The sequence below is a fragment of the Gymnoscopelus microlampas genome (genome assembly GCF_963454915.1).
Source record: "Gymnoscopelus microlampas genome assembly, chromosome: 2".
In the NCBI taxonomy this organism is placed as follows: domain Eukaryota; kingdom Metazoa; phylum Chordata; class Actinopteri; order Myctophiformes; family Myctophidae; genus Gymnoscopelus; species Gymnoscopelus microlampas.
Genome location: NC_139939.1, coordinates 31,666,719 through 31,684,456, shown reverse-complemented (window position 1 = coordinate 31,684,456; position 17,738 = coordinate 31,666,719). Strand labels below are relative to the sequence as shown.

Sequence of the window (17,738 nt, the reverse complement as noted above, 5' to 3'; positions counted from 1 at the left end):
GAGAGACAGAGAGACAGAGAGACAGAGAGAAAGAGAGACAGAGAGACAGAGAGTGACAGTGAGGGAGAGGGGGAGGGGGGAGGGAAAGAGTAAAAGGGAGGGAGTGGGGAAAGTTGTGTGTGACATCAGACCAGAGCTTGAAGGGAGAGGGAAGGAGAAGGGGAATGGAAAGAGAGAGGGGAGAGAGGGAGGGAGAGGAAGAAAGCGATAGTGAGGGGAGGGAGGGAGCTATAGAGGCTGACGGGGAGGGAGGGAGCCTATTTCACCCACGCAATAACCTGATACTGGAACCTTAACACACTGATCAGCGAAGCAAACTATTGTCGATGCAATAACCCTAGGCAAGCTGATACCTGCTTGTACTGTACAGTATGTATAGTGTTTTTGCATTACGTGCAATATAAAGCACGTAATGCAAGCCCATAAATGATAAAGGGCTTTCAAGTAATTGTGAAATTGTCAAGGTATGATCTGCTCTTCTCTCCGACTCTTAGGCTACTACAGCCTACTACTGGACCACATTGCTATTTGATTGCATTGGAAAGAGAAATGGATATCAACCTCACTGTCCTCTGAAAGTGCAAGAAGCCTCTGATCACCTTCGCTCCATTAAACACACCGAGACATGGCGGGCCGGGGTGAATAAAGAAGGCCATCCCCATTTCATCACTCGGGCTGAAAATAAAAGCACTTATCTCAGGGTCATGAATGTGGTGCAGATTTTAAGTGAATAATTCAGCACCGTCTAAAAGTTCTAGCGAGATATAGGCCTATATATATATATATATATATATATATATATATATATATATATATATATATATATATATACAAGTTCACTGCAGCCTATCGGATCCTATATGAAACTGCAAGCAAGAGCACGAAACTAGAGAGAATGGGTGGTGGTGGGGAGTGGGGGCAAAGCAACAGAACAGAAAGTAAATGCAGAACGGTAAGGTTTTACCATTGCGATAAAAGAAAGAAAGCTATAGGTTAGGTTAACACAAAGGACGCCAATTCACATTCCAGTGAAAGAGGAATGGTGAAGAGGAGGTTGAAGGTGGGAAGAAGAAAGGGGAAAGTAAGACGAGGGGAGAAAGGGGAGAAGATGGCACTAATGGCTTTTGGGAGTCCAGCTGTTAGGAAAAGCATGAATTAAACATTTCTTAAGGCAATCCAGCAATATATAGACTATGGCGTTTGGCGTATCACTCTAACAAGTCCTGACAGAAACACTGATTTTGCACCTAGTTCCTACCCAAAACCCCTTGACTAATAAGGTGGGTACGTCGTGATTCCATACTGTGAGCTCAGCACCTGCCAGGTGGTGACACCAGCGACAGTAAAAATACATTATGTTCTTGTGGCTTTTCCTGTTTCTTTTTTATTTATTGTTCTTGGCACAGTGCCTGTCAGCAAGGATTGTAGTCTGCAAACGTAAACTCTTTCCAGCAGCTAAGAAAGGGGGCGTGAAGGAGAAATCCACAGTTGTTTTGATTGTACCTTTATGTTGAAGAAGTGGTACGTTTGGTGCTGTGACACTACATGTAGAAAATGGTATAGTTGTTTTACCCTATATGCTAAATGGCTGGAGGGTAATGGTGTGGTGTGTGTGTGTGTGTGTGTGTGTGTGTGTGTGTGTGTGTGTGTGTGTGTGTGTGTGTGTGTGTGTGTGTGTGTGTGTGTGTGTGTGTGTGTGTGTGTGTGTGTGTGTGTGCGCGTGCGTGCGTGCGTGCGTGCGTGCGTGCGTGCGCGTGTGTGTGTACTGACCAGTGGTGGACAGTAACGGAGTAAATGTACTTGAGTATTGTACTTAAGTACAGATTCTGAGGATCTGTACTTTACTTGAGTATTCGATTTTTTTGATACTTGTTACTCTTACTTGAGTACATTTCCTTCTTTTAGGTCGGCTGTTTTTTTTTTCCCCCCCTAAAATGCAATTGGCCACACTTCTGCTCTCACACTAGCCCTGGCTTCCCCCGCCACTCGCCTCTTTGTTACATTTTGTATGGGTGTATAGGAGTAAAAGTATTTAGTTCTGGTTCCTCAGTCATCTCTATGTTTTTAGAGGTGTTTCTGCAGGCTTTGTATAACGTAATGGTTCTACAAACAAGCACATCAGTGCATGCAGTGCAGGTGGTTTCAGAGTTACCTCTCTGAAACAAGAGTTACAAGGTCCTATAAATTCATTGTGAAAACATTACAGCAATTCATTAAGAAATATACTCCTACTTTTACTTGCACTTTAAATATTTTTAAAAGCATGTACTTTTACTTGTACTTTTTCTTTTTTTCAAAGCATGTACTTTTGAATATGTAAGTATATTTAAAAGCAATTACTTTTTTACTCTTACTTGAATAACATTTTGACTGAGCTACTTTTACTTGTAGTGGAGTAAATTTGACCAGGAGTATCTGTACTACTACTACTACTCTTACTCAAGTAGGCTACTGGGGTCCAGTAACCTACTTCGTCCACCGCTGATACTGACCCAGTAGCCTACATGAGATTTTTTTTTTTACATGCCACATGACATGTCTGAGTAAATGCCATAACAGTTCACCACCATAGTACTTACTTACTTATTTACTTACTTACTTACTGACTGACTGACTGACTGACTGACTGACTGACTGACTGACTGACTGACTGACTGACTGACTGACTGACTTACTTACACTTACTTACTTACTTACTTACTTACTTACTTACTTACTTACTTACTTACTTATGGTACTTTCTTCTCAAGACAACTGCAATATGTAACTTTATGCTACATGATAAAAATCATTTATTTTTTTTATTGTTTCTTCCATTTCTTCTTGCAATGTGTTTGGTCCAATTAAAGGAAATGTGTGGGGATTTTCCTTGCAGAAATAATTTGAACTTGTCAAAATCAATAGAATAATTGATTTTCAATATTATGGAACACGGTCAAGCATCTTGCGTCAGCAATAATAGTCATGTCATTTCCACATATTGACGTTGAAACAATTAGTCTATCAGGAAACAATTAGATGAGGAGACAAGTAACAGCAAGACTTCAATATGATCCCCTGAGCTGCTCGCGCTCTCTCTCTCTCTCTCTCTCTCTCTCTCTCTCTCTCTCTCTCTCTCTCTCTCTCTCTCTCTCTCTCTATCTGTCTGCCAGAGTTCGCATACTGTATGTAGGCTGCGTCGTGCTGTTCTAGCATCAATATAAGCCAGCCACGCATGCCTGCGATAAATCGTAGTTCCAGAGCACATTGGCGACATGCTCTTCCCAGGAGCTTAATGAAAGGTTTTGTGTGTAGATCCGTGAAGCACCCTGTATTTACATAATTACTTTGATCACATCAAGCCAAGCATATGTAATCATTTGGCGTCTGAAATTAATCAGCGCATCTCACATGGGGTGGTGGGGAGTGGCGGGGAGGTGTGAGTGGGTGGAAGCAGTTCATCAGCACTCTTCAATATGGCAAAAACGTGTCTTTTTGTTCTTTCTTCTTCAACACAGTTCATGCCAGGCAATGTAGTGGGGTTTACGCCAACAACAGGCTAGGAAAAGTATAGATACTTTTCCGGTCATTGCATGGTGTTCATCAAAGTGTTGTTGGCGACGGTTTGTGATTTTGTTGTTTTGTTAGCGAATCAAGTAATTGAATGTACCAGCAATAGCCTACTCCCCAGAGATTTACAGCAATATGCTGCCTGAACAACTCCTGTCTCGATCTGCACGAGCACTTCGTGAAGAATGTTTATGGCGTTGTCCCGAGGTGCTGAAAATCAGTTCAATCTCTTTTTCAAACATTCTTCTTTATATGAGTGAGTAACAATGTGGCGCTATCCGAGGTGCTGAAAAACTGTTCAGTCAGTCGTCTTTTTCAAACATTCTTCTTTATGAGAGTCAGTCAACAATATCAACCTCGCTCACTAAGTGTAAAAACGCATTAATGTGTGGTTTCCATCAGTGATTTTAGTCTCTGTCTCGGCTCCGTACGGAGGCGCTCAAAGGGGAGGGACGACCTTAAGTTGTGTGGAGAACAGAGATGAGCAGCAGTCTCTAAACGGGTCTGGCGGCTACAGGGGACATAGCCTACCAGTAGGCCTATATACTTTGTACTATTACAGCGGGTTCTCCCCATTGAGTGACTTGTCATTTTCTTTGATGGAGAGAGGGCTCTCCAATAACTAATGGGAGATGAATCCAGCCACGAGATGGACTTTGCTGCTGCTTTTCGTGGTTTTCCTCATGCACGGTGAGTAGCCCTACATGATACTCCGCAAGTCCGCATGGTTGATAGACATTCACGACAATATTTGCCGACTCATAGAACCAATAGCATATTCATATTATTCTATTAGAGCTAATGTGATTTAACAGAGGAGTTGATGGCTGGATGAGGAATAATGCGCCTTAGTGTTAATTATAAGTTCAATCAACTGCTGGAAGCCAGTGAAAATAAGCTTCTAACTGTAATGGGGAAGTTGCAAATGAGATTTTTGTTTTAATGAGTTAAACTGAGTTTCTTTTTTCTTTCTTTCTTTCTTTCTTTCTTTTTTTTATTTTTATAAAATAGCTGCAATATGAATTTTAGCTAAAATGCAGTAGGCTATGTAACTTTATGTATGATATTTTGCCTGACACCATTTCTTCTATTCAAAACAATGGTTTGGTATAGCACACACAGCCGTTTTCTACAACGACTAAATGAAAAGCGAAAATGCATTCAAAGGACATGCCCTGCAACATTCGAATGTTTTGATGTATGCAAATTGTGTTTTGAGGCGGAATAATGGATTCTGGAAACGGAATAGATAAAGTTTCGTCATTTGTTGACGCGTGTAGTGTTTGTCCAGAGAGTTTGCACACAGTCCAGTAACGCCATTGCGTTAGGAATCATTCAGTTGAAACCCCATAAAACCTTTCCCCCAAAAAATATACGAGGGTACATATAGGAACTCTCTGCTCCCTTTGCAGCTTCAAGCTTCCAATTTAGCCTATTATGTATTGTGAAGTTGACCATTTCTTAATGGTTTGTCTAATTATTAGACAAACCATTGAAAAAATATTAGGCTGGAAGGAAGGAAGGAAGGAAGGAAGGAAGGGAGGAAGGAAGGAAGGAAGGAAGGAAGGCAGGCAGGGTGAAATAAAGAGGCATAGACAGGTAGGCTATAGAACAGGGGTCTGCAACGTTTTTCAGGCCAAGGACCCCTTAGCTGAGAGCCAGATGAAGCAGGGACCCCCACTATATTGTATCAAATTGTTCTGCAGATTATTATTATTTTGTTTTTACTTGGTCTACTCTTTTTTCCCTCTACATATATACCTTTTTGCCAAAAATAGCCGATCTACAAGCTCACAATGCCTCACAGCGAGAGGCGTTGTGAGCTTGTAGATCTGCTATTTCTTGCTAAAGATCTCCTCAGAAAAGGAGTGGTTAATGTAAAAAATAAAAAATAATAATAATCATATCACACAAAGATTCGGCAGCCCCCCTGTAGTGCCTCTGAGGACCCCCTAGGGGTCCTGGACCCCCTGTTGAAGTCCCCTCCTATAGAGGGACGAGGGGAGGAGTTGTGATTAATAAAATGCAAATGCCTGTCTCAGCCTGACCCCAAGCTGCACAGCAGAACAGCTGGGCATGTAGTAATTATGAGATGGCATTTTGAAGCATTGTTGACGTAAACATTCTGCAGCAATAATTATGTCTGAATCTTTTTATTATGCTCATTACCCCCCTCTCTGTCTCTGTCTCTCTGTCTCTTTCACTCATACTGTACGTAACTTCCAACTGAATATAAGAGCACAAAAACTCCCCCATATCCCCTTAAACACAAACACACACAATATTTTCATTTCCCAGAACGAGTCTACACAGGTTAAAATCTATTTTCTCCTCTGTCCAATATGTTAACCTTGGTTCGGCCAGTTGGCATGTTAGTGCTCCTGTCACTTTCACATAGAGGCTGCTCTTTTGCATGCATTGAATTTGAATGCATGATTGATGATCTGGTCAGTGAGCTGTGCAACCCGGTGATAAGCTGGGCACGTGTGTGTGTGTGTGTGTGTGTGTGTGTGTGTGTGTGTGTGTGTGCGTGTGCGTGTGCGTGTGTGTGTTTAGCTGTTGTAACAAGCGTTTATTCTAGTAACATTTATAGCACAGATCAGGAAACAGACGAGGCTTTGGTAGAACAGAAACTGACTCATAGAGAGGTGTCATCATAGAAATGACCCCTCTGTGCCTTTTATTTTTTGTTTGTTTAAACATTTTTCTTTTTATTCAATATCTACAAAAATGAAGCTGTTATTCCAGTTCTGGTCAGTCGAGGAATTTCATATAAGCACATTATTGACATCTGATTGAATGCCTTTAAAGTGACTTTACACTTTTAAATATTTTCAATAATGTCATGTTCTTAGCATAGCAACATTTGCAATTTTGCCTTTTCAACAGCTAATGCTCTCATGGGTTGACAAGTAACCAAAATAGATATAACTCAAAACATGCTCAGTAAAGTCCTCTGAGAGTGTAAAACTAAAAATGTAACAAACTCTATCCGCAAGGGACATTTTCAGAGTTTCAGAGTTGACACTCTCAGAGTTGAATTAACAGGATCAGGATTTTACTGAGTGGATGGCTTTGGTCTGACTGGAGATTATTTTTAGTTCAATCAGGAACAGAGACAAATACTGCCACAGCCGGGTGCCTTTTAGGATGCAATGAGGACAGTCCTGTCAAAATATTGGACAGCAAAAGTTGACCGACTCTCATCTAACCCATTTTTGGTCAGCTACACTTCTGAGGGAAATGTGTATAACTCTATTTGAAACATGCAGAGACAATTTGTTTCTTTGTGCATGTTACAGTATGTGTGTGAGTGTGTTTGTGTGTGAGCGTAGGGTATACGGTATGAGTGTGAGCACATGGTACAGGACTGTGAATGTCATCCTGCTTTTAATGTGGATACCTACTACTACTACACACACACACACACACACACACACACACACACACACACACACACACACACACACACACACACACACACACACACACACACACACACACACACACACACACACACACACACACACACACACACACACACTCTGGTACTTTGCACCTGTGTCTCTCTCAATTCCCTGTCCTCCCGCACTTCTCACACTTTCTATCACTGTCTGTTTTGTCTTATACACTCACCTCAACTACACTTTCTCTCCTCTCTCACTCGATCTCTCCCTCCCTGTAAAAGCATTTGCACGCCCAGGGGAGGATGATGAGCAGCAAATGCTTCTCACACTCTAAGTGTTTCTCTTAGGGTATCATCCTCCTCTTATCATCCATCTTCATCATCGCTTCATCCTCAGGATGACCATTCTCCTACCTATCCAGCTGTTGTGTATCTGTTCTTTTTCTTTGTCGTGAATATCATTCAGAATGAGAAAGCTTTCAGATGTAATTTATCATATACTTTATGCAGTATTCGTTCCCCAAAGCGTACATACATGTGTCACGTTTTGTATGTGTTTCCTGTTAACATCAATGTATGCTATATTGTTTACAATGTCAGGAAGTGATGACTAAGTCCTCACTACTGAGCTGAATAATTCATACTGTTTGTTTAAGTGCATCAAGAGCACGATTTAATGATATGAATTATGTGCATTTTTTTGCCTACTGATCTCTTCTCTTCTCTTCTCTTCTCTTCTCTTCTCTTCTCTTCTCTTCTCTTCTCTTCTCTTCTCTTCTCTTCTCTTCTCTTCTCTTCTCTTCTCTTCTCTTCTCTTCTCCAGAACAGCTTTTTTAACAGAACATAATAATAATTATGTCATTTATTTGTATTGCACTTTTCATTCACAGGGAAAGTCAGAGTGCTACATAATTAAAAACAAACCACAGGGGAATCTCAGAGTGATACATAGTTACAGTAAAAACATAAAATAAATCTCAGATGTCAGGCTTACTGTAACATAACCTTTTACCTAATCTGTACATGATAAAACTAGCAAGTAAAAACAAGCTGGGGAATATGGTTGACTGACAATTTGAAAAATATAGATGGACAGGGAGGGGGTGGGGGCAGTAAACAGAGAGACAGATAGAGAGACAGGAAGGGGTGGGGGGAAGTACACAGAGAGACAGACAGAGACAAGGAGGCGGTGGGGTGTAGTGTAGAGAGAGAGAGAGAGAGAGAGAGAGAGAGAGAGAGAGAGAGAGAGAGAGAGAGAGAGAGAGAGAGAGAGAGAGAGAGAGAGAGAGAGAGAGAGAGAGAGAGAGAGAGAGAGAGAGAGAGAGAGAGGGATCATGTGGAAGTCTTGCTGTTCTGAGGGAGGGGAGTGATGGACCAAAAATCATAAAGGCAGCTGAAGGCAGAAATAACCTGTGCATAATTTTCTGACATAATTGGCTCTTTTTATGAAGCTTGACATGAAATCCATTTGACCATATCAAATGTGTGTGTGCGTGTGCGTGTGCGTGTGCGTGTGCGTGTGCGTGCACGTGCGCGTGCGTGTGCGTGTGTGTGTGTGCATGCACTGTAATCAAAGAGTTTAGTCAATGGACATAATATAGAGCATTTGCAATTATAACGAGGAGAGGAGACCGCAACACACCCTTCATCCATTTAATGTACCCCAGTCTATCATTCCTATCCTGCAATATTCTATTCTATTCTATTCTATTCTATTCTATTCTATTCTATTCTATATTAGCTTTTTTTCATTGTTGTTTCCAACATAGCGATCAGTTAGGATACAAACATGCAATAGGTGGCAGTGACTCGAGAGGTAGAATGGCCACCCATGGGAACCAGAAGGTTCCCGGTTTGATCTACGGCTCCTCCTGGTTCTGTATCGCAGTGTCCTTGAGCAAGACACTGAACTCCCAACTGCTCCTGATGAGCACATGTTTAATGCCTTGCATGATTGCCTCTGCTGTCAGTATATGACATTGTGTGAATGGGTTAATGCAATACACATGGCAAAGTGCTTGGGATAAAGTTGCTATAGGCTATAGAACGAGCACACCATTGAAAGCAATACGGCGACAGAATAGAACAGGGTGGCCGTGTCCATTGAGTTCCTCAAGCTATATAGAAATGCACAACATTAAATGGAGACTATGTACTGTCTGTCCAGCTGACTGTGAAATACAATCTGATGGAGCCTGATGAACATTGTGAATCAGTTTAAAACATGTCATCTGCAACGATGGTTACATAGCATTTAAACAATACTAAATGTGAACAATTATCACACAGAATTACATCATTTTCATTATACAAGTCAGTCTCTAAACGCTATACTCAATAATAGAGACTGAGGACAATCCCCAGCATTTGTTTCCAAAACTGGGTGGATACTGGAAACAACTTTTCTTAGCGGTTACTTCATTTAGAAGTCCCCAGACGTATCGGTAGTCAGTAATGTAATGTTAGTGTTATTCACATAGAAAGAAGTGACACGAAGCTTAAAACTGTGTTGGACATAATATAAGGAATAGCTCATGACAGACATGGTACATTATATTACACCTTAAGCGGCATTGTTTGGCCCTCTGCTTTGCGTCGGGCCGGCAACCCCCCATGTTATCAATTATGGCAACATGAAAATAATAGACCTATCACACTCAAAGAGTTGTTAAATCATATCTCAATTAAAACAGTACTAACAATTTTATTTGCAGAATGATTTATACAAGAAAGTAGTTCCCAACTGACTGTAAAAAAAAACAAGGCTGTTTCTATCCCCTATACCAGTGGTTATCAACCTTTTTTAGGCCAGCATCCCCCGATCCAGTATCCGGGTCCCTTACCACCGCCCGCCCACACCCAATTAAAATTTAGGCTAAATTTCTACTTTGAAAATGAATGTTTATTTATTATTCTGTGTTGCTTATATAACATGGAAAACATCTCATTGAATGCCAAATAACAGATTTTTATATTAAACTAGATTGTTGGAATATATGATTATTAGCCTACTTTCCAGGGAGTGAAAAAAAGAAAGAAAAAAGCTTGTTACTTTTAGAAGTAGAATTATATGACTTCAAAATAGACCAGGGACAGACTTCATGGCTACATTATTATAAGTTTGGTCAATTTGACCTCATTGTTGACCATGAAATCAAGCAATCAAAATACCTACAGTACAAAGAAGCATTCTTATTAATGGTTCCACAGTAAAACAAAGAAGAGCATTTTGGGCTGTTCTCCAGTGATCTGTGGTTTGAGAATCTGTTTCTAGCCAGCCACAATAGATTCCCTTACAGGGCACCTTATAATGTTCTCAGGTAAATCAACAATGTTTTACTGTACCATTTTTTATAAATGGTACAACATGAACCTATGGCGCCCGTATTCTGAGCATGTCATAATAGGCGCACATTTGGCAACATTTTTTTGAAAAATATAGCAAAGAGATTTGGTGTGAGGAAAAAATGAAGGGACAAAGTATAGACCTCTGGGGAACTCCGGTCAACAAAGTATAGGGTTTATGTGGTTATTATACAATTTTGCCATTTACAAACACTTGATGAATCCATTGCTGGATAATGGATAGTATGAGACAACAATCTTTCCAAAACCTTGACTGCAGCCTGAAAAACTAAATTGGTAACCTACCGAATGTGGCTCTGATGATGCAGTTGATGAGATTTAACAAGGAGCGGCAGGTCAACAGATGTAGCTTAATTCGATCACACAACTTTACAACGGTCTTTGAAAATGCTCATCCAAACTACAGTTATTGGGACAGAAGAACCTACGACTAATGTCAGATAACAATGCTACATGGAAACACCCCAGGCCTAGTAGCAAGGCAAGGCAAGGCAAGGCAAGGCAAGACTAGGCAAGGCAAGGCAAGGCAAGGCAAGGCAAGGCAAGGCAAGGCAAGGCAAGGCAAGGCAAGGCAAGGCAAGGCAAGGCAAGGCAAGGCAAGGCAAGGCAAGGCAAGCTTATTTATATAGCATATTTCAACAACAAGGCAATTCAATGTGCTTGGAGCCAACCCTGACAGTCCAGTGGCCAACCCAAACATGCCTACACCTGTACAAAACTTGAATGAGAGAACTTTAGTCAACTGGTCCTCTCTGACTGATGATACGGGTAAGCTCTAATGTCTATCGCACTGAACAGCAAATAATGCATAATGAGCTTTGACTGATTTTAACTTGCAATTTCTTAAAGTTATACAATGCAGGTCCACAAATAACGATTCCAGCAGCCTCTGCTGGTCATTACCGTCACTGCAGGCCGTTTTTTTATTCCTCTGTTACCCAGAATTCCATTCGTTTTCACCGGAAGACGGAAGCGTTTCAAAAAACGTCCTTTTAATTGTTTTATACGATCTGTGGATCGTTTCTCTTAGCCAGTGGAGCTTTAGTTAGCTGTGTTTTCTTTTTCTGTTGTTTTTCGGTTAGGGTTAGGGTTAGGGTTAGATCATACAATCTCTTAAAAACAGTTACGTGAGTTACCTTTTTGTTATTAGTGCGGTAGTTCCTGGCCAAACAGGAAACCAGTGCGGTAGTTCCTGGCCAAACAGGAAACCGGTGCATTTTCCGGCCGGATGACACCATTTTTGCGGGAAAGGCGCCCCTGACAGCGTTCAATAGAAAATATATAAATAAAAGGCTTTGGGGGGTGAAATTCATGGAGTGGGTGTTGTGAAACATTTGCCACTCACAAAAGATATACAATTTAACTTTAGTTTTATTGAAAAAGTTACCTAGTATTTTAAATATAGGGCATAAAAAACTAAAAAAAGATATGTAATTGGGTGCATTGCATCGAAAATAGTGTTTTTATGAATGGCCAAATATGGGGAATTAATTGAGATTGAAACCGGGCAGCCGGAGAACAGTCTCACGGCTATTTCTCTACCATAATTACACCAATGGATGCCTCACTTGACAGCAGTTTTAGGATAATGAAATGAACTCTAATGATGAAATTATGAAAATATGCACTTGCATATTAAACTGGCATAAAAAAGAAGAAGCACCAATGCCCCCCAAGAACACCTCAACACCCAATCAAAGACTTAAGTACCCGCTGACATTCTTTGAATGCCCCCTGGGGTGGTACCGCCCCCGTTGAGAAATACTACCCTAAATTATAACTGCATGGAAGCTCCTAAGTATTGTAAACCAGCCTTTAAACCAACCACTGTAAATGTGAAATAAATCAATGTTGAGCAACTGCATGGTCCATCTTTCACCTAAAATGTGATCAGAAATTGTTTTTGTTTGACTGTATAGGTGAAATAGAAATTGTTTCCAGACAGCCTCCATTGTTTATTTCCTAAACATACTTCTTCAAATTAAACTATGTTAGCGATTCCCACAAGCTGTCAGCAAATCAAATCTATAGACACCTATTTTCCTACTGGTGCCATTGTCATCATCCCTGCATTACACAGGTATTGTTGACCAATTGATTTATGACACCCTAAATAACTTCTGTTAAAGGCGATCAACAATATTTGGACTTATGACAAGCCGAGAAGGTTCTACCAAAGTTGAGAATCACTTTAAATTTGGTCAGGGATGCATTTGCACAGCTATTAAACAGAGAGCCATGAAGTCTGGCTTAAAAGAGCAGCTAATCTGCTGAGTGACATCTTAAGAAGGCTTTGCCTTTGGCCTGTCCCAATGTTCTCTCAGTCTTGTTTTATCACCTCTGCTGCTTCCAAATTTTGCTCGCCAATCTCTTTTTCTTCTCCCTGGCTGTGTCAAAAAAACACTCACTACTTACTAAATTTTTAAAGTGAGTTTGCCATTTTGTAGTGGTGTCCAAATGTATATCGATAATTATTATACCCAATATAGCGGAATCATCCCACAAAGTATTGTACAACCAATGGTCACTAACGCAAACCATATAGGTGCCCTCATGTATTGCTCTGAACGAAAAATGCCAACATTAATTTGCAATTATGAAGTTTTAATTGCAATGAACGGTTACCCAAGTAGTGTCTGAAATGTGTGGGTTTATTTTTCTTTATTTTTTCACCGATGAGTTTATAGTCACCGACTATATTGTCCTCTACATAGAATTCCCTATATTGGGAGTAGGGAGTGAATGAGTGAGTGAATGAAGGATTTTGGCCTCTGCCTCTCAAGAGGGCTCCATGTCATCTGGAGTTCAGCATCATGTGACTATGTGGTGTCATTGCCATGTCTGTGACAAGGGTTATTTACTTGCCTTTGGGCAACGGATCTTGACGTAATAGGGCCAGTACTATTTCATAGACATCGGGGCCCTCTTCAAAAGGTCCACTTTAATTATGGGATTTTCTTTCATCTGTCAAACTCAATTAGTCTCTCTTTGCAGTCAGACGAGGATAGGGGACAAATGTTTAAGAAGAGTTTTGAGTAAAACAATGGATGTCCCTCATGGTCAAATATAACCAGAGAGAGAAGTCATCCAAAGCTTTTGTCAATGCTGGGCCCCTTCTTTGTCTATTGGTCTGTCTGTCTGTCTATCTGTCTCATAAGGCTCTTTAGGCTATTCTTTACTCTCCTAAGGCTATAGGTTCTTTCTTTCTTTCCAGCATACTCATAGGAGCTCTCTTCTGTCCCCCCTCAGGTCTTCTCCTTCCATTCCTTTTCTCCAACCCTCTCATCTCTTGTCTCAGCTAGCCTTCAGTGATACCCTGGAGAGAAGAAGTTGGTATTGATCCATATATTAATAGAGGGTGATGGAGAGTGAAGGGTGCTTTCTGTGTGATGTCTCTGAGAGCTATGGGGGTGGGGGGGTGGGGTGGTTGATCGTTAAGAGATGAATATCCATGGTGACTCAGCCTCAAGTCTGCCTTGAAACAGCATAAGGAAATGTTATAACAGCCCAGACAGATGCTAGTTATCTGAATCTACTGTATGTTGTTCATCATGGCTGTTGTCATTTCTGTAGATTTGAATAAAGTGTAATAAATAGATAATAATAACATTTGAGTAAACAATCATGTTAATACCTTAGATTCTCGAGGCAGGTGCCTGCATCCTCCCATCTCCCCAAACATCCTTCATTTGACACAGAAGACATCTTGGTCATGATCCTGGATTCATCTACATTTTAATTTCCCATTTTAATTTGTGCCTCATACTGAGATTCTGCTGTGGAATATTCTCTTAGTTAATCTACGGTCATCATTCAGTACCTAGATAAGCAGATGGTAATTACTTGGTCCTAAAAAAGAACAACTCCTGTTGACACTGGAGTGTCTGGGCAGCCCCTGGAGAGGCAGCAGAGAGGCCGTGTGCTGGATAACTAGCATCCATTCAGGACATGATGGAGGCTGGAGAACAGGCTGCACCTCCATGTCCCCGCATGCAGTCTCTTGTGAGGTTCTTCTCTGATATGCCCCCCCCCCTTCTCTCTCTCTCTCTCTCTCTCTCTCTCTCTCTCTCTCTCGCTCTCTCTCTCTCGCTCTCTCTCTCTCTCTCTCTCTCTCTCTCACGCGCTCTCTCGCTCTCTTAATGTTGAAGCAAAACAAAAGTTACGCTAAAGTAACTAGTTACTTTTAAAATGCAGAAATGAGTAAAGCAGCCAAGTTACTTATGTTTTACAGCAGCAACTCTGTAACTATAACTAATTTAAGGTGGTGGTAGTGGTGGTGGTGCTAAGTAGAACATGGTATCTGTCTATAAATGTGTATGTCCCACTGGTTGTCCCTTTTGTTGTGAGAGGAAGTGACTTAGTTAGCAGCCAAAACGGCACATTCTGTTCTTTTCCCCCAGACGGAGTGGTAATTTCACCCTTTCTGTCAGACTTTGGAATTCAGGGCAATTTATTAAACATTTTGGAAATAGTTCCCCCAAAATATCTGTGCAGATTTTACGTGTTAGGAAGTTTTATTCTGTCTCTACAGCTCCCTCATCACAATGACGACATATAGCCTGTCCTCTCTGGGCAGCCAAGTCTGTCCGTGTCTGCCCTCCTCTATTGCCAATATGATCTCTCAGTCTGTACATTCATTGTCAATGACATTCTCAGGGTTTTATCAACTACTGTGGTTAGGTAATCTGCCTCAGTATTCTGTTTAAGGCCAAATATGTTTCTTGTTTGTGTTGTGAGTGATCGTGTAATGTAATTCCAATAAGTGGTCCCTTTGGTTATAATTTGGTTAAGTAGGTCTAATCTTCTGAGTGACTGTACTGTACTGGGGCTGGCTGGAGTCTGTGATGTCAGAAGGTGAAAGGTCAGCCTTACAGTATGTTCAACTCTTGATAAACAATTGGGCTTTATAATGGTAACAGGCACTCTTAATATGGCTCCAGAATTTATAGATATTTTTTGTATCTTTAGAAGTAAAGGATATTGGCCTAATACAGCCCTGCAGGCAGAGATTGTTTTTTTCCTTAGTACCTGGAGAATAGTTTTGCAGAACTCCGCATGCAGGGTCTCAACTGGATTTCTTTTCCCCATTTGCCCTATCAGTTTGTAGTATTGGTCCCCAGACAGTACCTCACTACAATGCAATGCAATGCAATGCAATTCTCTCTCTCTCTCTCTCTCTCTCTCTCTCTCTCTCTCTCTCTCTCTCTCTCTCTCTCTCTCTCTCTCTCTCTCTCTCTCTCTCTCTCTCTCTTGTATAAAGAAACTATGCATGGGAGTGTATGTAAGCAATCTAACAGCAGTATGCTGCAGCATTCTTCAAGGAGATTTCTTCAAGGAGATTGTATGTGCGACGTGCCTGGACACTAAATAAAGGAAAGGGTTTGTTTTTAAAGTGTTCACCTCTCTTGACTTGAAATGCGCACTGACTCCAGCTGCATCACGTCAAATCACTGACAACTTCGCACACACCAGAGAAGTGTGTTGACAGAAGACTTGTGTTTCTCTCTGTCACTCAGTTACTCCCTCTACCTCTGTATCGATCTATACTAAATTATATACTGATGTGTGTGTGTGTGTGTGTGTGTGTGTGTGTGTGTGTGTGTGTGTGTGTGTGTGTGTGTGTGTGTGTGTGTGTGTGTGTGTGTGTGTGTGTGTGTGTGTGTGTGTGTGTGTGTGCGTGCGTGCGTGCGTGCGTGCGTGCGTGCGTGCGTGCGTGTGTGTGTGTGTTTTCTGCCTCTCTCACTGTCTCCACACTTCTCTTCAACTCTTCCTGACCACTCAGTATTCTACGGTTGTCTCTCGTGTCCCTCAGCTTGACGTATATCACTTTGTCTGACTTTCTCTTTTGTCATTTCTTCAGAACCTCTGACTGCCTCTTTCCTCCTCTTTCTTCGTGTGTCTCATGAGGAGATTCTAAAAGTGTTGTCTATACCTACTCATCTCTCCTTTCCTTCACTTTCCTCTCTCCCTGAAGAATCTTCAGTTGAAGGTTCAAGACGAAAATATCTACAGGCTCACTATTTTTTTCTCAATGTGACACCATTGTACAGCAGAGCATGAATTAAGCATTAGTCTCACAGGAAGAGCTTCTTTTTTCTTATACGACCTCAAGTGACATGAAAGCACACGATAGAAACCAGTTGAAAAGATAATAAAAAATTGAGAATACAAACAGAATTGCTTAGTCCCGTTAAAATATCCACCATTTATACACCGGCTCCTACTTTCTCATTTAACATTTTTCAAGTTTTGTTTGTAATATGTTGCTTTTCTTGATCAACTGAGTGACAGCAGTACATTATTCTACATTAGTGCGTCTTGATTCCTGTTAGATTTGGTCATTATCTGAATGTGGCATTTTAATGAGAAAAATGCTCATCTTATGCTTCCAATTAACACAATGCTTCTTTTCAAGACATCCCACTTTTCAATATTCACTGCAGTTTAGCCTGGGCTGTAAACAATTCCCAGACTAGGCTACAGTATATGGCTTCCCAACTGAATCATTCTTGCCTCAATCTCTTTTTTGTCATATTTGCTTATTCTAAAGAGTATACATTAAAGAGACACTTTATTTTTGTATGTTTCGGTCACCCGATGTTCATCAGGCATCTGTGAAGTGAAGACACTTTTTTCTTTTGATGTGATGCCTGTTCCTCTCGGACACAAGTGAGCAAAAGACGGGCCCTATTTAGACGATCTATGGCGCTGGCCACAAACATATGGCGCTAGTTAACAGTGCATTATCTGGCGCTAATAAAGGTCGGTAGACTGCACTGAGGGCTTGTATTCAGACTCTGAATTAGTCATGGGTGTGTTTTGGGTATTACATTAATTACACCAATCAGAGTGTCATCTCCAATTACCTTTAAGAAGCAGCTGTGAATAACTGCGGTCAGAATCACTGTAGCCTAATGTCTCCTCATGTCAGAAAGACGTCTGTGATATCTTGACAAACATATCAACATAATATTCATGTACTCGTTCTCAGGTACATTTTTAAACTGCATATTAAAGCATGACACACGTTTTAATACAGCGGGAGTGCAGTCTGTGTGTCCTCTGAGCCCCATTTTGATATTGATGATGACCTTACTACTGTATAGATACAGAGACAGATAAAGAATACCTGGAGGCTATGGATTCCCGTCATTCTCACATGACAAGAGGTAACATAATTCTATCAACCATAAAATAGGCAGGCTAACTGAAATAAAGGAATCTCTCTCTCTCTCTCTGTCTTTCTCTCTCTCTCTCTCTCTCTCTCTCTCTCTCTCTCTTTCTCCACAGACTCTTTGTCCTCTAAGGCAGAGGACAGGCTGTTCAGGAAACTGTTCCGAAGGTATAACCAGTTCATCAGACCAGTGGAGAATGTTTCAGACCCCGTCACTGTGGAGTTTGAGGTCTCCATCTCACA

General features: G+C 41.0%; 1 protein-coding gene across 1 annotated transcript in view; it reads left to right on the top strand.

Moving 5' to 3' along the window:
- The first annotated feature begins 4,130 nt into the window (after nucleotides 1-4,130).
- Nucleotides 4,131-17,738, top strand: part of LOC311037533 (neuronal acetylcholine receptor subunit alpha-3-like) — a 29,550-nt gene continuing 15,942 nt past the window's right edge. The window contains exons 1-2 of the mRNA XM_084046727.1: nucleotides 4,131-4,239; nucleotides 17,612-17,738. The exon at nucleotides 17,612-17,738 is cut by the window's right edge and continues 13 nt beyond it. Coding sequence (XP_083902853.1) covers nucleotides 4,182-4,239; nucleotides 17,612-17,738 — 185 coding nt within the window. The 5' untranslated portion in view covers nucleotides 4,131-4,181. The remainder of the gene's footprint in view (nucleotides 4,240-17,611) is intronic.